This window comes from Scyliorhinus torazame, unplaced genomic scaffold (assembly GCF_047496885.1).
Source record: "Scyliorhinus torazame isolate Kashiwa2021f unplaced genomic scaffold, sScyTor2.1 scaffold_370, whole genome shotgun sequence".
NCBI lineage: Eukaryota > Metazoa > Chordata > Chondrichthyes > Carcharhiniformes > Scyliorhinidae > Scyliorhinus > Scyliorhinus torazame.
The window spans coordinates 3655-29863 of record NW_027308097.1 but is presented as its reverse complement, the minus strand read 5'-3'; the positions used below and the strand labels follow the sequence as shown (position 1 = coordinate 29863).

General features: G+C 51.6%; 1 protein-coding gene across 1 annotated transcript; it reads left to right on the top strand.

The window, feature by feature from the left end:
* LOC140406215 (cytoglobin-2-like) lies at positions 1–26209 on the top strand. The gene is made up of 4 exons (XM_072494356.1): positions 1–98; positions 8989–9096; positions 18682–18802; positions 26078–26209. The coding sequence occupies exons 1-4, from the start codon at positions 1–3 to the stop codon at positions 26207–26209; spliced, it is 459 nt and encodes a 152-aa protein (XP_072350457.1).

Below are 26209 nucleotides of genomic sequence, written 5' to 3'. Positions count from 1 at the left end.
ATGAAAAAGGCCTATTCTGCTTACCAGGCAAAAACTAATGACGATCAGCCTTTACTGCTACTCCGCTGGAGGCACACAGGAGAAAGACGCAGCACAGAGTAAGGCCACAGTGCCCAGCAAACCTGCGGCAGCTCCTACAAAGAGCTCTCGCTTCCTGCCCCTCCCTCTTCATTTATTTTTTCCCCCCTTTTTCAATTACGCAACCAATTTCCAAAGTTCCTATTGAATCTGCGTCCAACGCCCTTTCAGGCAGCGCCTTCCAGATCACAACAGCGCCTTTAACAATTCTTAATTCCCATCCTGCAATCAATTGTAGAATTCCTACGGTGCAGAAGGAGGCCATTCAGCCCATCGAGACTGCACTGGCCCTCTGAAAGAGCACCCTACTTCGGCCCACTCCCCCCGCCCTGTCCCCATAACCCCACCTAGCCTTTTGGACACTAAGGGGCAATTTAGCACGGGCCAATCCACCTAATCTGCAGGTCCTTGGACTGTGGGAGGAAACCGGAGCGCCCGGAGGAAACCCACGCAGACACGGGGAGGATGTGCAGACTCCGCACAGACAGTGACCCAAGCCGGGGATTGAACCTGGGACCCTGGAGCTGTGCGGCAGCAGTGCTAGACATTGTGCTACCCTGCTGCCCCCTAATCAAAGAGGATTAATGCCTGGATGTAATTAGTGACATGGTTTGTTCAATTATAAAGATGTCTCTTCAGAATTGGCGACTGTTCATGACGTCAACAAATGTTGGGCCTGACATTGACACCGATTACATTTCAGAAATATAGATCTTCCCAGGGTGTATCACACAGTTCCTGTGACATCCTGACATTAACAGTGGCTGGACTTCAAAAAGCACTTTGAGGGCGCTCCCAAGGTCATGACTGGCGCTACAGAAAGGCAGCTTTTTTCCATTAATCTGTCCTGTTACTAACTGCTTGATTGAGCATCATTGCGGTGGGGGGGGGGGGGGGGGGTATTTGTGGACCACCCACAACACGGGAATGTGCTTTTACCCTTTCGGAATTGCTGCCATCCCACTATCAGGAAAAAACTCCTCCAGAGCGATCCCATCGCAGCCACTGACTGTTAGTCTGCTCCAGCAGGGCAAGGAATCGGATCTCAGTCAGGAATCAGTTCACGTTCTGTGCATCTCTGCTCTGTCCGGGTGAGAGGGAGTCCAGTCCATTCGCCAACCCAGTCCCGTCTCAGTATTCAAACCTCACCAGCAGCATCAACTGTTCCCATTCACATCAGAGATAATGCAAGAACTGTTTCACCACATTCTTCACACTTCAATGTACAGCTGAGACTCCCTCAGCTACACTGTCAGAGGGTCAGTACTGAGGGAGTGCCGCACTGTCAGAGGGTCAGTACTGAGGGAGTGCCGCACTGTCAGAGGGTCAGTACTGAGGGAGTGCCGCACAGTCAGAGGGTCAATACTGAGGGAGTGCTGCACTGTCAGAGGGTCTGTACTGAGGGAGTGCTGCACTGTCAGAGGGTCAGTACTGAGGGAGCGCCGCACTGTCAGAGGGTCAGTACTGAGGGAGTGCTGCACTGTCAGAGGGTCAGTACTGAGGGAGTGCTGCACTGTCAGAGGGTCAGTACTGAGGGAGTGCCACACTGTCAGACGGTCAGTACTGAGGGAGTGCTGCACTGTCAGAGGGTCAGTACTGAGGGAGTGCTGCACTGTCAGAGGGTCAGTACTGAGGGAGTGCCGCACTGTCAGAGGGTCAGTACTGAGGGAGTGCTGCACTGTCAGAGGGTCAGTACTGAGGGAGTGCCGCACTGTCAGAGGGTCAGTACTGAGGGAGTGCTGCACTGTCAGAGGGTCAGTACTGAGGGAGTGCCGCACTGTCAGAGGGTCAGTACTGAGGGAGTGCTGCACTGTCAGAGGGTCAGTACTGAGGGAGTGCTGCACGGTCAGAGGGTCAGTACTGAGGGAGAGCTGCACTGTCAGAGGGTCAGTACTGAGGGAGTGCTGCACTGTCAGAGAGTCAGTACTGAGGGAGTGCCGCACTGTCAGAGGGTCAGTACTGAGGGAGTGCTGCACTGTCAGAGGGTCAGTACTGAGGGAGTGCTGCACTGTCAGAGGGTCAGTACTGAGGGAGTGCTGCACTGTCAGAGGGTCACTACTGAGGGAGTGCTGCACTGTCAGAGGGTCAGTACTGAGGGAGTGCTGCACTGTCAGAGGGTCACTACTGAGGGAGTGCTGCACTGTCAGAGGGTCAGTACTGAGGGAGTGCTGCACTGTCAGAGGGTCAGTACTGAGGGAGTGCTGCACTGTCAGAGGGTCACTACTGAGGGAGTGCTGCACTGTCAGAGGGTCAGTACTGAGGGAGTGCCGCACTGTCAGAGGGTCAGTACTGAGGGAGTGCTGCACTGTCAGAGGGTCAGTACTGAGGGAGTGCCGCACTGTCAGAGGGTCAGTACTGAGGGAGTGCTGCACTGTCAGAGGGTCAGTACTGAGGGAGTGCCGCACTGTCAGAGGGTCAGTACTGAGGGAGTGCTGCACTGTCAGAGGGTCAGTACTGAGGGAGTGCCACACTGTCAGAGGGTCAGTACTGAGGGAGTGCTGCACTGTCAGAGGGTCAGTACTGAGGGAGTGCCGCACTGTCAGAGGGTCAGTACTGAGGGAGTGCTGCACTGTCAGAGGGTCAGTACTGAGGGAGTGCCGCACGGTCAGAGGGTCAGTACTGAGGGAGAGCTGCACTGTCAGAGGGTCAGTACTGAGGGAGTGCTGCACTGTCAGAGAGTCAGTACTGAGGGAGCGCTGCACTGTCAGAGGGTAAGTACTGAGGGAGTGCCGCACTGTCAGAGGGTCAGTACTGAGGGAGCGCCGCACTGTCAGAGGGTCGGTACTGAGTGAGTGCTGCACTGCCAGAGGGTCAGTACAGAGGGACTGCTGCACTGTCAGAGGGTCAGTACTGAGGGAGTGCTGCACTGTCAGAGGGTCAGTACTGAGGGAGTGCTGCACTGTCAGAGAGTCAGTACTGAGGGAGCGCTGCACTGTCAGAGGGTAAGTACTGAGGGAGCGCCGCACTGTCAGAGGGTCAGTACTGAGGGAGTGCCGCACTGTCAGAGGGTCAGTACTGAGGGAGTGCCGCACTGTCAGAGGGTCAGTACTGAGGGAGTGCCGCACTGTCAGAGGGTCAGTACTGAGGGAGTGCCGCACTGTCAGAGGGTCAGTACTGAGGGAGTGCCGCACTGTCAGAGGGTCAGTACTGAGGGAGTGCCGCACTGTCAGAGGGTCAGTACTGAGGGAGTGCTGCACTGTCAGAGGTTCAGTACTGAGGGAGTGCCGCACTGTCAGAGGGTCAGTACTGAGGGAGTGCCGCACTTTCAGAGGGTCAGTACTGAGGGAGTGCCGCACTGTCAGAGGGTCAGTACTGAGGGAGTGCCGCACTGTCAGAGGGTCAGTACTGAGGGAGTGCTGCACTGTCAGAGGGTCAGTACTGAGGGAGTGCCGCACTGTCAGAGGGTCAGTACTGAGGGAGTGCCGCACTGTCAGAGGGTCAGTACTGAGGGAGTGCTGCACTGTCAGAGGGTCAGTACTGAGGGAGTGCCGCACTGTCAGAGGGTCAGTACTGAGGGAGTGCTGCACTGTCAGAGGGTCAGTACTGAGGGAGTGCTACACTGTCAGAGGGTCAGTACTGAGGGAGTGCTGCACTGTCAGAGGGTCAGTACTGAGGGAGTGCTGCACTGTCAGAGGGTCAGTACTGAGGGAGTGCCGCACTGTCAGAGGGTCAGTACTGAGGGAGTGCTGCACTGTCAGAGGGTCAGTACTGAGGGAGCGCCGCACTGTAGAGGGTCAGTGCTGAGGGGGTGCCGCACTGTCAGAGGGTCAGTACTGAGGGAGTGCTGCACTGTCAGAGGGTCAGTACTGAGGGAGTGGTGCACTGTCAGAGGGTCAGTACTAAGGGAGTGCCGCACTGTCAGAGGGTCAGTACTGAGTGAGTGCTGCACTGTCAGAGGGTCAGTACTGAGGGAGTGCTGCACTGTCAGAGTGTCAGTACTAAGGAAGTTCCGCACTGTCAGAGGGTCAGTACTGAGGGAGTGCTGCACTGTCAGAGGGTCAGTACTGAGGGAGTGCCGCACTGTCAGAGGGTCAGTACTGAGGGAGTGCTGCACTGTCAGAGGGTCAGTACTGAGGGAGCGCTGCACTGTCAGAGGGTCAGTACTGAGGGAGTGCTGCACTGTCAGAGGGTCAGTACTGAAGGAGTGCTGCACTGTCAGAGGGTCAGTACTGGGGGAGTGCCGCACTGTCATAGGGTCAGTACTGAGGGAGTGCTGCACTGTCAGAGGGTCAGTCCTGAGGGAGTGCCGCACTGTCAGAGGGTCAGTACTGAGGGAGTGCTGCACTGTCAGAGGGTCAGTCCTGAGGGAGTGCTGCACTGTCAGAGGGTCAGGACTGAGAAACCTCTTCACTCGGAGGGTTATGAATCTCGGAAACTTTCAACCTCAGAAATGCCCCATCACTGATGCAGACAGAAGGAGACCGAGTTTGAGGGTAAAGGTATCAAGGGGTTGGTGGGGACTTTGAGATAAATCAACCATGATATTATTGAGTGGCACCACGTAATCAAAGGGCCACGTGACATGTTGCTGCGTCTTTCTTTTTATTACATTTTATGACTGATTTGAATAAGGTGTAAGCATCAGATCCGCTTTAATGCGAATGCTTTGGAGCGTGACAGAGGGTGTAGCACTCATAACCTTTATCGTAGCTTCACGATAGACAGTAACAGCCTTCATCAATCAACCCAAGTTCACTTGTCGGCTGTTTATTGGAGAGCCAGATGCTATTGTGTCATAACCATTAATCCTTTTCTGAGGATATCATTGTGAGCAGGTAAGCGGCAGCTCAAACCTCCCTGTTACAATGTCACTGGATCCACTCCGTGTAACAGAGCCTGGGGAGTTCTGGAGCGCTTACAACAGAGTGTTGCCTTTCAGGCATATCCCCCTTTGAGTTCTTTAAAAGGTCACATGGATTTTTGTACAAAGGTGTGTCAAAGCTCACCAGGTATTTCCATGAGGTGGTTAGAAACAATCTGACTGTACACAACTGCAATGGATAGAAGTTTGTTAACACTTTGCTATTATTACGATGCCAGACCAGACCCCAACAATGTCTCGGATACTGAAGAGAAACCCCGATATTGTATTGTCATTTTGTCAGACTGTGAGGCAGGGATATCTCGCTCCAGGAGTGATTTCACCCAAAATAGGGATATGGTAAATTAAAACAAACCTTGGGTGGGATTCTCTGATTCTGAGGCTAAGTGTTGACACCGCCGTAAACGCCGTCGCGGTTCCCAATGGCGTCACCATGGCCTCAGGAGCAGCAATTCTGACCCCTACCGGGGGCCAGCACGGCACTGGAGCGACCCACGTCAGATGGGCGGGCTGGGTCTGTGCATGCGCAGTGCCATCGCCGCCAATGCGCGCATGCACGGTGGCTCCCTTCTCCGCGCCGGCCCCGACGCAACAGGGCGCAGGGCCACAGGGGCCGGCGAGGAACAAAGGAGACCCCCAGCCCGCCGATCGGAGGCCGTTCTCCCCCCCCACCCCCCCGGGGGTCAGAACACCCCCCCTCCCCACCACCACCACCAGGCTTCCCCCAGATCCAATCACGCTGAGGTCCCGTCGGGTAAGACCAGGTTAGAACGGTGCCGGCGGGACGCAGGCTTTTTTGTACGGCCGCTCGGCCCATCCTGGGACGGGAATCGCAGGGAGGGGGCCGCGTCGTGCCTGTCCCAGCGATTCTCCAGCCCGGCCTGGGCTGAACGAATCCCGCCCCTTATTACCAACACAGTATTAAAATATTGTTAACATCACACAAGAAAAGAGCTGTCAATTACCCCTTAAACAATTCTAATCAATACAGTGACACAATAACCCTTAACTGCTATCTTTATTCCCACTCAAACAAAAACACAAAACCCACCCCAGCTCTCAATCCACTTTTGAATACAGTAAGCAGTCAGGAATACCTGTTTTACAGAGATGTTCTTTGAGACTGTTTTAAAGGAAAGACCTGAATCCTGCCAGAACCATGCAGAAACTCTGGGTGTATTATTTCAGAAGTTGCTTCTCAGCTTGTTGCAGCTCACTGTCCAGCCACACGATTCTGAACTGCTTGGAAAGAAACTACTAACCTGTCGGCAGACATATCTTTAATTGAGCTGCAGTGAGGGCAGATGCTTGATTTCTGCTCACATCCAAACTAAAATTCAACTGAACTGGTTTTCTGAAAAATGCCTGCTACCTTAGCTCCTCCCATTAATTACATCATTTTATCCAGCTGCCATCTATCGAATTAATTCCATGGGGAACCCTCTTATCTATACAAAACTCCACTAGCTCAAGCTTTTATGATGCCTTACTTGCACCCTGGCTCCCAAATCCTTTCAAACCAGGATTCTTATCAACAAGACTGCAGCAGTCACACACACACACTAACCCAGGTTTTTAACCCTTACTTCACGAACACCCACAATACAATATATCTGAAACCCCTACAGTTATTATACTACAGATAGCGATTGGATAGACTGGGGTTGTTTTCCTTGGAGCAGAGGAGTCTGAGGGTGGACATGAGAAGGTTGAAGAAGGCAGGGTTGAGAAGGCAGAGCCTTCATGGGATAACCTCAGCCGGTCCGGGAATTGAACCCACGCTGTTGGCCCCGTTCCGCATCACGAACCAGCTGTCCAGCCAACTGAGCTAAACCCCAAACTGCCACCCACTGCTGTGGTGGGACTCGAACCAGAGCATTAACCTGAATGTCTGATCCAGTGACAATACCGCCACACCACTGCCTCCCCATATATAGCACGCAGACCTCCTAACTACCACATTCGGTATTCAATGGTTAATGCAAATTTATGCAAATAACCAAGAAATATTTTGCCAGGTCCAGTAAAATGTTTTAGGAGCAGGAGTTCGGTCCATTAACTCTATTGAGCAGGTGTCCTGTCTGACTGCGTTTGTTCGAGTGGAGTTTCCTCTCCTCTGAAGTGCTTCCTAGAAAGAACAGGTGCTCCGCCTGAGTGCATTTCTTTTAGACTGGATCTTTTTCAACCCCTGATGCCTGAACAGTGCGTCTGCACTGGAGGAACTCTTCCAGCTCAGAAGAAGCCGACATCTCTCAGACAATAACGTGCGAGGGTTCCTCGATGAGGATCACTATTGACTTCACTGGATAGACGTGATGACTATAGTGGGGGTCTCGGAGGTCTTTATAGCGCCGGGTGGTCAGAGACATGGCTGGACAGTGCCCTGGCACTGTCCCCTGGTGCCCTGACAGTGCCAGCCCGATACTACCAGGTCAGCAATGCAAGGCACAGGGCCTGAAGGGGGGGGGGCTGAGGGGGGGGGGGGGCAGTCCATATCGGGATGACGCTCACTTGCTGGATGGGGGCTGATGACAGTGATTGTGGGAGGTCTTTGTAGGTGAGAAGTTGAGGGGGTTGGGAGAGTTATTCTGAGATTGGGGTGCTCTTTGAAAATGGCGCCCCAATCTCCGAGGGTTCATGTCCTACACATCACCCGACCGCGAATCACCCCAGGCAAATTTCTAAGAGTGGGTGGGTTGCGATCTGGATCACCCAGTGAATCTCGCTTCCCACCGGAGATCACTTAGAAATTGCTTGGGAGAATTGTCCCCAATATCTGCAGATTCTGCTTTCACACAAACACACAGTTCTGACTCCAGTCTGAACAGTAATTACTCTCTGTATAACCTCACAGTGCAGGGATGAATCCTATGTCCTGGCCTTAAAGGGGCATTAACCTTCAATTTAGCAGCAGGATAATGCATTGTGGTTTGAGTAGTAATAATGATCCTTTAGCTAAAACAACGGATACACTGACCGACCATCAGCTGGGCTGTGAGCGAGTTGCAAGCGAGTGTAGGAATATAGATAAATATAATTTCACGGCTAATGAGCGTGTGTCACACTTCAAAATATCCACAAAGTTTTGAAAAAAGAAACTATTTGTTTCCTGATCTTGAAGAGCCTTTGGCGATTTGCAATCGAACGAGAGGCAGCAACCCGGCTTCAAGATGGAACCTTAAAGGGACAGATTGAAGCACAGACAAGGATTATCCTCGGCAGCAGAATTGTACACTGCACATTGAGGGCGGGATTTTCCCCAGGGTCTTGGAGAGTCCACGGAGCTTCCAAAATGGTGGCCAGGACCTGGATGTGGAAATCCTGCCCCAACTTCCAACCGATCCCATATTTACCAGGAGGGGAAAGTGGGCGAGGAACGATTCACTGAGTGAACTCAGATTTGAACTTCGCGCTGATTTCAAATGAACCCCATTTTGTGCTGTTGCAAGGGGCCTTAACCAATAATGAGGGAATCATGAATTTAAGGAGTAGACATAAAGGCTCTTTAAGGATGGATAAGGTCTGTATAACCGTGAAGCCAGCTGTTTAACATTTTTTTAAATGTTCCTGGTGACAGTGAATAGTAAAACTCTTTCCTGACAGTCACTGGGGGCTATGGAGCGGGGGCAGGAAGGTGGGGTTAGAAAGGGCACCTGGGTGTCCTTGGGCTAGCATGGACAAGATGGGATGAATGGCCTCCTTCTGTGCTGTAACTTGTCTATGATTCTCTATGAGTTACAGCTTGCTGATATTTCCCAAAGAGATCCTGATGAATGCTTGGCTGATTTCCACAAGCCATAATTAGCTCATTAGAGTAGTTCTAAATTCACCGTGTCATTGGCGGCTCAAAGATGTAATGGAAGGATTTTGATGGGAGGTTAATAATAGAATATTGTTTCAGCAGCGATTAAGTACTCGACATGTAAAAAGTTTGAATGGGCTTTCATGAATGGGAATAGTGAAGGTTGGATTTCAATTTTGGGCTTTTATTTGATTTCATCCCAGCATGGTCCTGAGGTGGCATGGAGGATACAAGGCCATTGTGGGGGGTGGTTGAGCTAACTCTGAACGGTGTTGCTCTCTTTCAGACTGTTTGAAACGCACCCAGAATGCAAGGATGTCTTCTTCCTCTTCCGGGACATAGACGATCTTCAGCAGCTGAGGCTGAGCAAGGAGCTCCAATCGCACGGCCTCCGGTCAGTAACTTTAACATTAAAGTGACAACGGGAGGGCGTTAATGTGCGGACTGTTTAAAGGAGCGGGAACATCGCGGGTGGGGAGGAATGGGGGGGACCGTCGAGTGAACGTCTTTTGTATAATCGCAAGTGTTTTACAGCGGCTATTTATAACGCAGTACGTTGTGTTTGCCGGTCGGCTCAGTGAGCTGGACGTCGAGAGTCAGAGACCTCTCTCGATCTGCTTCATGATGGGTCTTTAATTATCTCACTGTAAATAGAAAGACTCCAGTTTCTAGAGCACCTTTCATCCCCCCCCCCCCCCCCCCCCAGATATCCGAGAGCCTCCTAAAGCCAATGAAATACTTCTGAACTGTAGTCACTGGTGCAGGAGGAACGACCGTGGCGTTGCGCACAGCAAGGTCCCACAAGCAACGACGTGGTAGTGTCAAACATCTCGCCGCGCTATTCAAAAATGGAGTCGTCGTCCGTCCCCGTCCCCCCAAACCAGCCACACCAAGTCCAGATCACCTGTTCACTGTCTGGGGGAGTTTGCTGTTCGCAAATTGGTTGCACAGTAGGTAGCACAGTGGTTGGCACAGTTGCTTCACGGCGCCAGGGTCCCAGGTTCGATTCCCAGCCTCGGGTCACTGTCTGTGCGGAGTCTGCACGTTCTCCCCGTGTTATGATGCGACAGTTATGTAATGACTGTTGTTTTGCGCTGTATCTGCTTTACTCTGACACCTGGAGCGAGGATCTCCGACCCCCGCGCCGCGCCGGTTGGCGGGCTCCCCCCCCCTGCGATTCTCCGGCCCGGATGGGCCGAAGTCCCGCCGCTAAAATGTCTGTCCCGCCGGCGTAGATTAAACCACCTACCTTACCGGCGGGACAAGGCGGCGCAGGCGGGCTCCGGGGTCCTGGGGGGGGTGGGGGGGGGGCGGGGTGATCTAGCCCCGGGGGGTGCCCCCACGGTGGCCTGGCCCGCGATCGGGGCCCACCGATCCGCAGGCGGGCCTGTGCCGTGGGGTCACTCTTTCCCTTCCGCCTTCGCCACGGTCTCCACCATGGCGGAGGCGGAAGAGACTCCCTCCACTGCGCATGCGCGGGAATGCCGCCAGCTGGCGGGGCTCCAAAGGCCTTTTCCGCCAGCTGGCGGGGCGGAAATTCGTCCGCCGCGGGCCAGCCCCTTAAGGTTGGGGCTCGGCCCCCCAAGATGCGGAGCATTCCGCACCTTTGGAGCGGCGCGATGCCCGACTGATTTGTGCCGTTTTGGGCGCCAGTCGGCGGACATCGCGCCGATACCGGAGACTTTCGCCCTGGAGCTACCTTTCTGCGTTTGTCTGCTTGCTCATTGCAAATTCTTTGTAACAATTGAAAATCCTAATAAGTGGACTTTTAAAATATTTGGGTAACTCTGTCCATTAACACACGGCTTAATTGTGTTTCAAAGTAATGAATTGCTTCTGAAGTGTTTGCTGTTTTCCGACAAACGTTCATTTGTGTGACCCTAAAATTCAACGAAGAGGTGAGATTTTAGCTGGCACATGGGGAACACCACCACCTGCAAATTCCCCTCCAAGAAACACATCGTCCTTACGCTGATATCATGGTTGTGTTGTTATTCACCGACTGACCACTAGGGGTCTCAATAGTGTCTAAGTGAATGTTAAAGTCAGCTGACCTCAGACTGGCTGGAGGAAGCTGAAGAGAGAGGTTGCTTGGCGTGATTTTGCTGTTTTTCATCTGTTGCCTTGTAGATAGTTTACCCACAGTTAATGTTAATAAATCATTTATCGCTTTAGCTACAAGTGTTCCTGTAATAAATCAGGCCATCCGACAAGAAAATTACAATCCTGACTTGGAAATATATAATCCTTCACTGTCGCTGGTACCGAACCTGGAACTCCCTCCCTAACTGCACAGTGGGTGTACCTACACCAAATGGACTGCAGCGGTTCAGGGAGTCAGCAAACCATCGCCTTCTCAAGGGCAATTAGGGATGGGCTATAAATGCTGGGACTAACCAATGACGCCCACATGTTGCTAACTTTTTGGTTGGTTCAATTGCTCTGTTTTATTACCTTTGCTCTCGAGTCGCCAGGTATCTTTATGATACCGCCACGAGGTTCAAGTTCAAGTAATGATCAATAACTCAATACACCGATTAGTAAGATTCAAATCAAAGCACATTTATTATACACAGTAATCGCTACTCATGCACAAATTCTACGTCTAAGTTACTTCTACAACTAACAGGCCTATACTTAACTTCGGACTGGCCCACCAGGTCAGGGGAACAAATGGCCTTTCGTTCGGGTTCTGAGTCTGCGGGATTCGAAGTTGGTACAGATTGGTAGCTAGGAGTGCCTATAAGACCATAAGACATTGGAGCGGACGTAAGGCCATTCGGCCCATCGAGCCCACTCCACCATTCAATCATGGCTGATTTCAACTCCATTTACCCGCTCTCTCTTCATAGCCCTTAATTCCTCGAGAAATCAAGAATTTATCAACTTCTGTCTTAGAACAAAGAACAAAGAACAAAGAAATGTACAGCACAGGAACAGGCCCTTCGGCCCTCCAAGCCCGTGCCGACCATGCTGCCCGACTAAACTACAATCTTCTACACTTCCTGGGTCCGTATCCCTCTATTCCCATCCTATTCATGTATTTGTCAAGATGCCCCTTAAATGTCCCTATCGTCCCTGCTTCCACAACCTCCACCGGTAGCGAGTTCCAGGCACCCACTACCCTCTGTGTAAAAAACTTGCCTCGTACATCTACTCTAAACCTTGCCCCTCTCACCTTAAACCTATGCCTCCTAGTAATTGACCCCTCTACCCCGGGGAAAAGCCTCTGACTATCCACTCTGTCTATGCCCCTCATAATTTTGTAGACCTCTATCACGTCGCCCCTCAACCTCCTTCGTTCCAGTGAGAACAAACCGAGTTTATTCAACTGCTCCTCATAGCTAATGATCTCCATACCAGGCAACATTCTGGTAAATCTCTTCTGCACCCTCTCTAAAGCCTCCACATCCTTCTGGTAGTGTGGCGACCAGAATTGAACACTATACTCCAAGTGTGGCCTAACTAAGGTTCTATACAGCTGCAACATGACTTGCCAATTATTATACTCAATGCCCCGGCCAATGAAGGCAAGCATGCCGTATGCCTTCTTGACTACCTTCTCCACCTGTGTTGCCCCTTTCAGTGACCTGTGGACCTGTACTCCTAGATCTCTCTGACTTTTAATACTCTTGAGGGTTCTACCATTCACTGTATATTCCCTACCTGCATTAGATCTGCCAAAATGCATTACCTCACATTTGTCCGGATTAAACTCCATCTGCCATCTCTCCGCCCAAGTCTCCAAACAATCTAAATCCTGCTGTATCCTCTGACAGTCCTCATCGCTATCCGCAATTCCACCAACCTTTGTGTCGTCTGCAAACTTACTAATCAGACCAGTTATGTTTTCCTCCAAATCATTTAGATATACTACAAACAGCAAAGGTCCCAGCACTGATCCCTGTGGAACACCACTGGTCACAGCCCTCCAATTAGAAAAGCATCCTTCCATTGCTACTCTCTGCCTTCTATGACCTAGCCAGTTCTGTATCCACCTTGCCAGCTCACCCCTGATCCCGTGTGACTTCACCTTTTGTACTAGTCTACCATGAGGGACCTTGTCAAAGGCCTTACTGAAGTCCATATAGACAACATCCACTGCCCTACCTGCATCAATCATCTTTGTGACCTCCTCGAAAAACTCTTATCAAGTTAGTGAGACACGACCTCCCTTTCACAAAACCATGCTGCCTCTCACTAATACGTCCATTTGTTTCCAAATGGGAGTAGATCCTGTCTCGAAGAATTCTCTCCAGTAATTTCCCTACCACTGAAGTAAGGCTCACCGGCCTGTAGTTCCCTGGATTATCCTTGCTACCCTTCTTAAACAGAGGAACAACATTGGCTATTCTCCAGTCCTCCTGGACATCACCTGAAGACAGTGAGGATTAAAGATTTTTGTCAAGGCCTCAGCAATTTCCTCTCCAGCCTCCATCAGTATTCTGGGGTAGATCCCATCAGGCCCTGGGGACTTATCTACCTTAATATTTTTTAAGACTCCCAACACCTCGTCTTTTTGGATCTCAATGTGACCCAGGCTATCTACTCACCCTTCTCCAGACTCAACATCTACCAATTTCTTCTCTTTGGTGAATACTGATGCAAAGTATTCATTTTGTACCTCGCCCATTTCCTCTGGCTCCACACATAGATTCCCTTGCCTATCCTTCAGTGGGCCAACCCTTTCCCTGGCTACCCTCTTGCTTTTTGTGTACGTGTAAAAAGCCTTGGGATTTTCCTTAACCCTATTTGCCAATGACTTTTCGTGACCCCTTCTAGCCCTCCTGACTCCTTGCTTAAGTTCCTTCCTACTTTCCTTATATTCCACACAGGCTTCGTCTGTTCCCAGCCTTTTAGCCCTGACAAATGCCTCCTTTTTCTTTTTGACGAGGCCTACAATATCTCTCGTTATCCAAGGTTCCCGAAAATTGCCGTATTTATCCTTCTTCTTCACAGGAACATGCCGGTCCTGAATTCCTTTCAACTGACACTTGAAAGCCTCCCACATGTCAGATGTTGATTTGCCCTCAAACATCCGCCCCCAATCTATGTTCTTCAGTTCCCGCCTAATATTGTTATAATTAGCCTTCCCCCAATTTAGCACATTCATCCTAGGACCACTCTTATCCTTGTCCAGTTTAAATCTGTTACAGATCTGTTACAGATATCCTTGTAAGTTTAAAACTTACTGAATTGTGGTCACTGTTCCCGAAATGCTCCCCTACTGAAACCTCTACCACCTGGCCGGGCTCATTCCCCAATACCAGGTCCAGTACCGCCCCTTCCCTAGTTGGACTGTCTACATATTGTTTTAAGAAGCCCTCCTGGATGCTCCTTACAAACTCTGCCCCGTCTAAGCCCCTGACACTAAGTGAGTCCCAGTTAATATTGGGGAAGTTGAAGTCTCCCATCACCACAACCCTGTTGTTTTTACTCTTTTCCAAAATCTGTCTACCTATCTGCTCCTCTATCTCCCGCTGGCTGTTGGGAGGCCTGTAGTAAACCCCCAACATTGTGACTGCACCCTTCTTATTCCTGATCTCTACCCATATAGCCTCACTGCCCTCTGAGGTGTCCTCCCGCAGTACAGCTGTGATATTCTCCCTAACCAGTAGTGCAACTCCGCCACCCCTTTTACATCCCCCTCTATCCCGCCTGAAACATCTAAATCCTGGAACGTTTAGCTGCCAATCCTGCCCTTCCCTCAACCAGGTCTCTGTAATGGCAACAACATCATAGTTCCAAGTACTAATCCAAGCTCTAAGTTCATCTGCCTTACCCGTAATACTTCTTGCATTAAAACATATGCACTTCAGGCCACCAGACCCGCTGTGTTTAGCAACTTCTCCCTGTCTGCTCTGCCTCAGAGCCCCACTGTCCCTATTCCCTAGTTCTCCCTCAATGCTCTCACCTTCTGACCTATTGCTCCCGTGCCCACCCCCCTGCCATACTAGTTTAAACCCTCCCGTGTGACACTAGCAAACCTCGCGGCCAGGATATTTATGCCTCTCCAGTTTAGATGCAACCCGTCCTTCTTATATAGGTCACACCTGCCCCGGAAGAGCTCCCAGTGGTCCAGATAACGGAAACCCTCCCTCCTACACCAGCTGTTTAGCCACGTGTTTAGCTGCTCTATCTTCCTATTTCTAGTCTCACTGGCACGTGACCCAGGGAGTAATCCCGAGATTACAACCATAGAGGTCCTGTCTTTTAACTTCCTCTGCCTAGCTCCCTGAACTCCTGCTGCAGGACCTTATGCCCCTTCCTGCCTATGTCGTTAGTACTAATATGTACAACGACCTCTGCCTGTTTGCCCTCCCCCTTCAGGATGCCCTCTACCCGTTCGGAGACATCCTGGACCCTGGCACCAGGGAGGCAACATACCATCCTGGAGTCTCTTTCACGTCCACAGAAGCGCCTATCTGTGCCCCTGACTATAGAGTCCCCTATTACTATTGCCCTTCTGCGCTTTGACCCTCCCTTCTGAACATCAGAGCCAGCCGTGGTGCCACTGCTCTGGCTGCTGCTGTTTTCCCCTGATAGGCTATCCCCCCCGACAGTATCCAAAGGGGTATACCTGTTCGAGAGGGGGACAACCACAGGGGATTCCTGCACTGACTGCCTGCCCTTTCTGGTGGTCACCCATTTCTCTGCCTGCACCTTGGGTGTGACCACATTTACATAACTGCGATCTATGACGCTTTCCGCCACCTGCATGCTCCTAAGTGCATCCAATTGCTGCTCCAACCGAACCAAGCGGTCTGTGAGGAGCTCCAGTTGGGTGCACTTTCTGCAGATGAAGCCATTTGGGACGCTGGAAGCCTCCCGGACCTGCCACATCTCACAGTCAGAGCACTGCACCCCTCTAACTGACATTGCGTCAATTAATTAAAATTAAAAGTAAAAATTTTTTTAAATGTTTTTAAAGTTACTGTTAACTATCTGTTTCCTAGCACTAGATTTCTAATAGAAATGCGAAAGCTAAATATAGTACTCTCCGATCTCTGGCTTCGATACCCCTCTAAATTATAATTCAGTAATTATGTTTAATTAGTTACCAATGCTTAATTTTTTTAATTTAGTGTAGATTCCCAACCAGCCACTCAGGTCACAGCTTTTCTGTGATGTCATTTCAGTCCCCCCCACCGTTTCCCCCCCCCCCCCCCCCCCGCCACCCCCCCCCCCCCCCCCCCACACACACACACACACAAGTTGAAAAAGGTATAAAAGTAAAATGAGTAAAAATCTCTTAAAAACACTCAACGTCCCGGCCTCCACCGCCCTCTGTGGCAATGAATTCCACAGACCCACCACTCTCTGGCTGAAGAAATTTCTCCTCATCTCTGTTCTAAAGTGACTCCCTTTTATTCTAAGGCTGTGCCCCCGGGTCCTAGTCTCCCCTGCTAATGGAAACAACTTCCCTACATCCACCCTATCTAAGCCATTCATTATCTTGCAAGTTTCTATTAGATCTCCCCTCAACCTCCTAAACTCCAATGAATATAATCCCAGGATCCTCAGACGTTCATCGTATGTTAGGCCTACCATTCCTGGGATCATCCGTGTGAATCTCCGCTGGACCCGCTCCAGTGCCAGTATGTCCTTCCTGAGGTGTGGGGCCCAAAATTGCTCACAGTATTCTAAATGGGGCCTAACTAATGCTTTATAAAGCTTCAGAAGTACATCCCTGCTTTTATATTCCAAGCCTCTTGAGATGAATGACAACATTACATTTGCTTTCTTAATTACGGACTCAACCTGCAAGTTTACCTTTAGAGAATCCTGGACTAGGACTCCCAAGTCTCTTTGCACTTCAGCATTATGCATTTTGTCACCGTTTAGAAAATAGTCCATGCCTCTATTCTTTTTTCCAAAGTGCAAGACCTCGCACTTGCCCACGTTGAATTTCATCAGCCATTTCTTGGACTACTCTCCTAAACTGTCTAAATCTTTCTGCAGCCTCCCCACCTCCTCAATACTACCTGCCCCTCCACCTATCTTTGTATCATCGGCAAACTTAGCCAGAATGCCCCCAGTCCCGTCATCTAGATCGTTAATATATAAAGAGAACAGCTGTGGCCCCAACACTGAACCCTGCGGGACACCACTCGTCACCGGTTGCCATTCCGAAAAAGAACCTTTTATCCCAACTCTCTGCCTTCTGCCTGAGAGCCTATCTCGTAGCGAGCGTTGAATTCAGACTTACGATCTTTCGGCAGTCACTGCACCGGTCACGGTCAAGGTTGGTTTGCGTTGCTGGGTGACCCGGGCAGGAAGAAGAGAGCGAGTTGAACTTGGGGGCTTAACTTTATAGTCCCCAGGGGCTCCCCGCCTCTCGGGGCGGACCCTGTACCTGGTTCTAGGTGATTGGACTTTGTCCCAATCGCTTGGTTCGATTTCTCCAATACTGGAGCGGTTCCCTGATCGATGGGCGGTCTTGAGGTGTTCGTTAACCTCTTTTGTGTTGGCTCCTGCTGGCGCCGGGGAGTCTGGCTTAGTTTTGTTTGTCCCAAATGTTGCTATTGTTCCCGGGTATTGCTCATTAGTATGTAGATGGCTGCTACATTATTATGCTGATGGTCGCTGGTATCGATGCTGTCTGGGCTTTTGCAGAGTTAAATACACCACAAACCTGCACCTGCTGGTTTAGAACATAAGAACTAGGAGCAGGAGTCGGCCATTTGGCCCCTCGAGCCTGCTCCGCCATTCAATGAGATCATGGCTGATCTTTTGTGGACTCAGCTCCACTTTCCGGCCCGAACACCATAACCCTTTATTTCTTTATTCTTCAAAAAACTATCTATCTTTATCTTCAAAACATTTAATGAAGGAGCCTCTACTGCTTCACTGGGCAGGGAATTCCATAGATTCACAACCCTTTGGGTGAAGAGGTTCCTCCTAAACTCAGTCCTAAATCTACTTCCCCTTATTTTGAGGCAATGCCCCCTAGTTCTGCTTTCACCCGCCAGTGGAAACAACCTGCCCGCATCTATCCTATCGATTCCCTTCATAATTTTATATGTTTCTATAAGATCCCCCCTCATCCTTCTAAATTCCAGCGAGTACAGTCCCAGTCTACTCAACCTCTCCTCGTAATCCAACCCCTTCAGCTCTGGGATTAACCTAGTGAATCTCCTCTGCACACCCTCCAGTGCCAGTATGTCCTTTCTCAGGTAAGGAGACCAAAACTGAACAGCCTGTGTTGGCTGAATTTCCCTTCAGCCTTTGCCGTTCGCCATTTTAAATCGGGACTTGGCCAACTTAGGTGGCTACACACATCCTTGTGAAAGATGTTTTAAAAGTAACCTTTCCACCACCCTCCTGACATGTTCTGGACTCTGAGGAGAAAAGAGCGTGTAGTTTTAAAAAAAAATTAGAGTACCCATTTTTTAAAAAAAATTTCCAATTAGGGACAATTTAGCGTGGCCAATCCACCTACCCGGCACATCTTTTGGGTTGTGGGGGTGAAACCCACACAGACACGGGGAGAATGTGCAAACTCCACACGGACAGTGACCCAGGGCCGGGATTCGAACCCGGGTCCTCAGTGCCGTAGGCAGCAATGCTAACCACTGTGCCACGTGCCGCCAAGAACGTGTAGTTGAAGCCCATGGGGTTGCATGCAAATGACAACGCAGGTTTCTTGAAGAGCAGTTAACTGCACAAAGGCTTCATCTAAACTGGGGCAAAGCTCATGAAAAGCAGACAATGATGTCACCAGCTATACACGCGACTAGACTTCGAAAGTGACCACACAACAACCCCAAATATATAACACCTCCTATCCCTCGAGAAAGAGGACACTGAGGGTCAATGAGCCAGGATCAGTCTCGTGACCAGGTAGATTTTCTATTCTCCCTCCCCAGCTCCAATAACCCGTTACCTGGTGTTGCGGAATAACAACAAATGCGCTGTGTTGCACACCCCACTCTCGACTGGAGGTTTCTGGTTGTGACCTATCACATGTCTCTTTCAGCGTAATGTCCTTCATTGAGAAGAGTGTGGCAAGGCTTGAGCAAGAAGACAAACTGGAACAGTTGGCTTTCGAACTTGGCCGAAGTCATTTCAGATACAATGCTCCACCCAAATATTATGAGGTAAGATTGATACGAAAGCCACTACGAGCTACTTAACCGGAATACTGGGTGAAATTCCCATTCCTCGCATAAAGCATCACGACCGCGAGGGGCAGGTCAGATGGAGCAGTTAGATTGTTCCTGCATTTTCCCACATGCCACCCAGATTAATACCTGCCTAATATTTCTTGGAGTGTGAATAACATAAGCAGGATGTGCTGAATTTAGTATGTCCCCAATTTTGTTGTTGAATTAGACTGTTGTTGTATTCCACAAAGCTCACTCAATATTTTGATGGTAACGATAGGGAAGGACCTCAAACATCTCCCATACACCTTGACATTCTGCACAATGATTAGGAAATTCCTTCCGCCTCTATTTTAACATGTCTGTTGATCGTTTTCTTTTAAATTTGTTAACACCACTAATTCAAATAATGAAGAAAGGTATTTCATTTGAATAGATGGGGTTCATGTACAAGTATTCCAAAGTAATGGATTCTACATTCTATAAAGACTTTGAAAAATTCCAGAATCTCTATTCTACCAGCGTGGCCTCAAGCACTTGTCGTATCTTCCATTTTCCTCTTTCCCCTTTTCTGTTCCTTATTCCGTGGGCGGCACAGGAGCACGGTGGTTAGCACTGTTGCTTCACAGCGCCAGGGTCCCAGGTTCGATTCCCGGCTTGGGTCACTGTCTGCGCGGAGTCTGCACGTTCTCCCCGTGTCTGCGTGGGTTTCCTCCGGGTGCTCCGGTTTCCTCCCGCAAGTCCCGAAGGACGGGGGTTAGGTAATTTGAACATTCTGAATTCTCCCTCTGTGTACCCGAACAGGCGCCGGAATGTGGCGACGAGGGGATTTTCAGTTACTTTAGTGCAGTGTTAATGTTAGCCTACTTGTGACAATAATAAAGATTATTATTCTGTGTCCATGGGCGGGATTTTCCACACTCTCCTGTTGGAGGGATATTCCAACCCTGCCGACAGCGAGCCCCCCCTACCCCCGCCTGCCCCAGGTTCCCTGGCGATAGAGGAAGCAACAACGGGAAACCCTGTTGACAAGCGTTGGGACAGGCCTATCATGGCACTGGCGAAAGCACCAGAAATGTGGGACTCTGTCTTGCGAAGTGTTAACAGAGGGGCTGCGCTAATCCATGATGTGGAGTTCAAGGCAGAAGGAGCCAATCTCAGAACACGCGGATGGAGACAGCGATGGTCTCCATGAAGGAACCACAGAGAGAGAAGACACCTTTGAAAACAGCTCGAGATATTTCGGTGGTAGAAGGAGGCGGACTGGAGAGAGGTAACGACGACCGTGCCAAATGAGCAGTTTCTTCCTCTGACCCCCTCCTTTGACCGCCTCAAGGGCCTGCAGAGAGGCTAGCAGTGCGAGCTATAGAAACGCTATTTTCCCAGAATCGAGCAGCACCTTCACGGAAAAGAGCCGGAGCTCCGTTAATTCCTTTCTTTATGCAGTAGGGGTCCGGTAGCAGACAGCATTCTCCCAAGACAGGGTGTGCAGGAATCCATGGTGGATTCCCTTTTACTGGGTCATTGTTCATGATGACACCCAAACCTCTCACAATTCTCTAGACTCACGGGCATTGGCCCACCCATAGGAAACCTGCCAAACAAACTGCACGCCAGCGGCCATTTGTGAGAGGCTTGTGTTGTGGTGCAGAAACCCAGTGTAGACACCATTGCTTCCCCTGGGGCAAGACTGGACACTTCAATCAGTTCAGCAAATCCAGCAATTGCAAACAAAGTCGCAGAGCAGCAGGTATTTATGAAAGACAACTTCCACGAAATGGAAAATGTTCGATGGTGTAAACCAAGCCGACTCACTTTTTTTTTTGACAGAGGGGCTTAAAATCCCGGGAGAAATCCCTCGGGATTCCCATCGTTCTTCTCACCGGAACTGACACCTTGCTGCTTTTTGGTAAGATGCCTTCCTGTGTTTCTAAAATCGAATGAAAGTGGAGTTACGGCAGCTGATGTTGCTATCCAGCCCCCTGAGGTGTCAACGGGTCACGGGAGATCTCAAGCGTTCCAGTGAACATCGTGTGTCCCTCTCCGGGGCCACCGAGACATGAACACATCTGGGGTTCAAGGGGCAGACAGACAGATTTTCCCCGCTGCACCCACCCACTGCCTGGACCCGTTAATCTGAATATCTTTGTCGTATTCAAGATGCTTCAATCAATCAACCGCCGCCTGGCCGTCATTAACCTCAGCAATAGGATGGGCATAACACCAACACCGATATCGCTGGAATGGTCTTTAAGCATCTTTGGATTGAGGGGCGGAACGGTAACATGAGTTTATCTGTTTCTCTTCTCTGTGTTCACCTGTACAAAGGGCTCATGAATGGGCAAACTCAAACCAGTTCCGCAGTTTAGATTTCCTAACCAATTGATGGAAATATCGACCGTTTCCTGCTGATTTTCTCACGGCTCATGGGAAGGAAATTAAACTTGAAACTTTCCTGGAATGAGATGTTTGGGCGTGGCAGCCACAGGGGTGAGGCGCTTCGGAAGAATGACAGGCCGGCATTTCCGGATCATCGTTCATGATCGAAGGACACTTGGGAAAATTTCAAAATCGTGCCCGGGGATCTTTATATGCCCGTTTCAGAGGGAATTTGACTACAACTCATCCGGAAGACGGCGCATCCAACAGAGCAGCACTCCCTCAGTACTGACCCTCTGACAGTGCAGCACTCCCTCAGTACTGACCCTCTGACAGTGCAGCACTCCCTCAGTACTTACCCTCTGACAGTGCAGCACTCCCTCAGTACTGACCCTCTGACAGTGCAGCACTCCCTCAGTACTGACTCTCTGACAGTGCGGCACTCCCTCAGTACTGACCCTCTGACAGTGCGGCACTCCCTCAGTACTGACCCTCTGACAGTGCAGCACTCCCTCAGCACTGACCCTCTGACAGTGCAGCACTCCCTCAGTACTGACCCTCTGACAGTGCCGCACTCCCTCAGTACTGACCCTCTGACAGTGCAGCACTCCCTCAGTACTGACCCTCTGACAGTGCAGCACTCCCTCAGTACTGACCCTCTGACAGTGCAGCACTCCCTCGGTACTGACCCTCTGACAGTGCAGCACTGCCTCAGTACTGACGCCCTGACAGTGCAGCACTCCCTCAGTACTGACCCTCTGACAGTGCAGCACTCCCTCAGTACTGACCCTCTGACAGTGCAGCACTCCCTCAGTACTGACCCTCTTACAGTGCAGCACACCCTCAGCACTGACCCTCTGACAGTGCAACACTCCCTCAGTACTGACCCTCTGACAGTGCGGCACTCCCTCAGTACTGACCCTCTGACAGTGCAGCACTCCCTCAGTACTGACCCTCTGACAGTGCGGCACCCCCTCAGCACTGGCCCTCTGACAGTGCAGCACTCCCTCAGTACTGAGCTTCTGACAGTGCAGCACTCTCCCAGTACTGACCCTCTGACAGTGCAGCACTCCCTCAGTACTGATCCTCTGACAGTGCAGCACTCCCTCACTACTGACCCTCTGACAGTGCAGCACTCCCTCAGTACTGACCCTCTGAAAGTGCGGCACTCACTCAGTACTGACCCACTGACAGTGCGGCACTCCCTCAGTACTGACTCTCTGACAGTGCGGCACTCCCTCAGTACTGACCCTCTGACAGTGCAGCACTCCCTCAGTACTGACCCTCTGACAGTGCGGCTCTCCCTCAGTACTGACCCTCTGACAGTGCGGCTCTCCCTCAGTACTGACCCTCTGACAGTGCAACACCCCCTCAGCACTGGCCCTCTGACAGTGCAGCACTCCCTCAGTACTGAGCCTCTGACAGTGCAGCACTCCCCCAGTACTGACCCTCTGACAGTGCAGTACTCCCTCAGTACTGACCCTCTGACAGTGCGGCACTCCCTCATTACTGACACCCTGACAGTGCAGCACTCCCTCAGTACTGACCCTCTGACAGTGCAGCACTCCCTCAGTACTGACCCTCTGACAGTGCAGCACTCCCTCAGGACTGACCCTCTGACAGTGCAGCACTCCCTCAGGACTGACCCTCTGACAGTGCAGCACTCCCTCAGTACTGACCCTCTGACAGTGCAGCACTCCCTCAGGACTGACCCTCTGACAGTGCAGCACTCCCTCAGTATTGACCCTCTGACAGTGCAGCACTCCCTCAGTACAGACCCTCTGACAGTGCGGCTCTCCCTCAGTACTGACCCTCTGACAGTGCGGCACTCCCTCAGTACTGACCCTCTGACAGTGCAGCACACCCTCAGCACTGACCCTCTGACAGTGCAACACTCCCTCAGTACTGACCCTCTGACAGTGCGGCACTCCCTCAGTACTGACCCTCTGACAGTGCAGCACTCCCTCAGTACTGACCCTCTGACAGTGCGGCACCCCCTCAGCACTGGCCCTCTGACAGTGCAGCACTCCCTCAGTACTGAGCTTCTGACAGTGCAGCACTCTCCCAGTACTGACCCTCTGACAGTGCAGCACTCCCTCAGTACTGATCCTCTGACAGTGCAGTACTCCCTCACTACTGACCCTCTGACAGTGCAGCACTCCCTCAGTACTGACCCTCTGAAAGTGCGGCACTCACTCAGTACTGACCCACTGACAGTGCGGCACTCCCTCAGTACTGACTCTCTGACAGTGCGGCACTCCCTCAGTACTGACCCTCTGACAGTGCAGCACTCCCTCAGTACTGACCCTCTGACAGTGCGGCACTCCCTCAGTACTGACCCTCAGACAGTGCAGCACAACCTCAGTACTGACCCTCTGACAGTGCGGCTCTCCCTCAGTACTGACCCTCTGACAGTGCGGCTCTCCCTCAGTACTGACCCTCTGACAGTGCAGCACTCCCTCAGTACTGAACCTCTGACTGTGCAGCACTCCCTCAGTACTGACCCTCTGACAGTGCAGCACTCCCTCAGTACTGACCCTCTGACAGTGCAGTACTCCCTCAGTACTGACCCTCTGACAGTGCAGCACTCCCTCAGTACTGACCCTCTGATGATGCAGCACTCCCTCATTACTGACACCCTGACAGTGCAGCACTCCCTCAGTACTGACCCTCTGACAGTGCAGCACTCCCTCAGTACTGACCCTCTGACAGTGCAGCACTCCCTCAGGACTGACCCTCTGACAGTGCAGCACTCCCTCAGTATTGACCCTCTGACAGTGCAGCACTCCCTCAGTACAGACCCTCTGACAGTGCGGCTCTCCCTCAGTACTGACCCTCTGACAGTGCGGCACTCCCTCAGTACTGACCCTCTGACAGTGCGGCACTCCCTCAGTACTGACCCTCTGACAGTGCAGCACTCCCTCATTACTGACACCCTGACAGTGCAGCACTCCCTCAGTACTGACCCTCTGACAGTGCAGCACTCCCTCAGTACTGACCCTCTGACAGTGCAGCACTCCCTCAGGACTGACCCTCTGACAGTGCAGCACTCCCTCAGTATTGACCCTCTGACAGTGCAGCACTCCCTCAGTACAGACCCTCTGACAGTGCGGCTCTCCCTCAGTACTGACCCTCTGACAGTGCGGCACTCCCTCAGTACTGACCCTCTGACAGTGCGGCACTCCCTCAGTACTGACCCTCTGACAGTGCAGCACTCCCTCAGTACTGACCCTCTGACAGTGCGGCACTCCCTCAGTACTGACCCTCTGACAGTGCGGCACTCCCTCAGGACTGACCCTCTGACAGTGCAGCACTCCCTCAGGACTGACCCTCTGACAGTGCGGCACTCCCTCAGTACTGACCCTCTGGCAGTGCAGCACCTCCTCAGTGCTGACCCTCTGACAGTGCAGCGCTCCCTCAGTACTGACCCTCTGACAGTGCGGCACTCCCTCAGTACTGACCCTCTGACAGTGCAGCACTCCCTCAGTACTGACCCTCTGACAGGTACATTGGGTAGCGCTGCTGCCTCACAGCGCCAGGGACCCAGAATCGATTGCGACCCTGGCGGACTGTGTGGAGTCCTCCCCGTGTGAGCGTGGGTTTCCTCCGGGTGCTCCGGTTTCCTCCCACAAAGATGTGCAGGTTAGATGGACTGGCCGTGATAAATTGCCCCTAGTGTCCAGGGATGTTACAAGGATAGGGCTGGGGAGTGGGCCTAAGCAGGGTCCTCTTTTGGGGGCGGGTGGGTGGCGGCAGACTTGATAGGGTGCATGGCCTGCATCTGCACTGTCGGGATTGAAGGTGAAAGGACCAGGAGAAATGGCAGCCTGGAAATTGGACTGCATAATGCTCAGCCTGTTGGCCTATCAGAATGGCGTGTGCTCCCAAACTGCAAGGACTGAGCACCATGTGGGGATAAAGGCACCTTATTCGAGTAGCGAGGGGCTGTGACGGCCGGGTTGCGGGTGGCTCAGTTGGCAACATGAGGCTGGCAAAACCGCCCCTGCCCACCCTGCTCCTGGTTTCCTTCGCCACGAGTCGGGAGTGTTGGCAAGGCTGGATCTTATCCGACTGTGTTCCACCTCTTCAGCTCCTCATGCGCAAGGAGGGGGAGGGGTGGGGGGGGGGGGGGGGGGGCGGGGTGGGGGGCAGGGGGGCAGCGGTCAGGGGGAAACCTGGAGAAGCGGAAGCACTTAAAGGTTTGCCGCTTCTATTTAAACAGAGGCTGCACACTTACAACATCAAAAGTGCGTCACGGATGCCACCTGGGAGAACGTTTTGGGTTCGTCCGTCGATAGCCGCAGATCTAATTAAATAATAATCCCATGCAAATGACCCTTGCGGCTGCCTCTAGTGTACCCGCCTCCTGCTGATCCAAAATGCTGATCCAGCGGCTGGTTTAGCACAGGGCTAAAGAGCTGGCTTTGAAAGCAGACCCAGGCAGGCCAGCAGCATGGTTCGATTCCCGTAACAGCCTCCCCGAACAGGCGCCGGAATGTGGCGACTAGGGGCTTTTCACAGTAACTTCATTGAAGCCTACTCGTGACAATAAGTGATTTTCATTTTTTCATGCCAACTTCCGTTGGGATTTACAAAGTTTACACCAACTTTGGAGTCACATAATTGTGAGGTTAGTGGTGTTTGGGAGTGCAATGTGAGCGTAGGAGTGTTGGATTTGTATGTTAGAAGCCAACCTCCCACAGCTCTTTCACAAGAGTTACTTGCTGCCTGTGTTGCTGTGTTGTTAGACACAAGCTAATCTTTTCGACCTCTGCATTTATCTGGAAGCTGCTGGCCACCTATTGCTAGGTTTTCGGCTCGGCGAGGATGCATCTGGAGGCAACAGGAGGGGGTTGGTCCTGCAGTAATGACAATGTGTTTCTTGTCCAGTATGTTGGTGTGCAGTTCATCGCTGTGGTGAAACCCATATTAAAGGAGAACTGGACCCCAGATGTGGAGGAGGCGTGGCAGGTAGGGAGACCATCAGCAAGACTGGGACCCTCAGTCCCATTCGATCCGTGA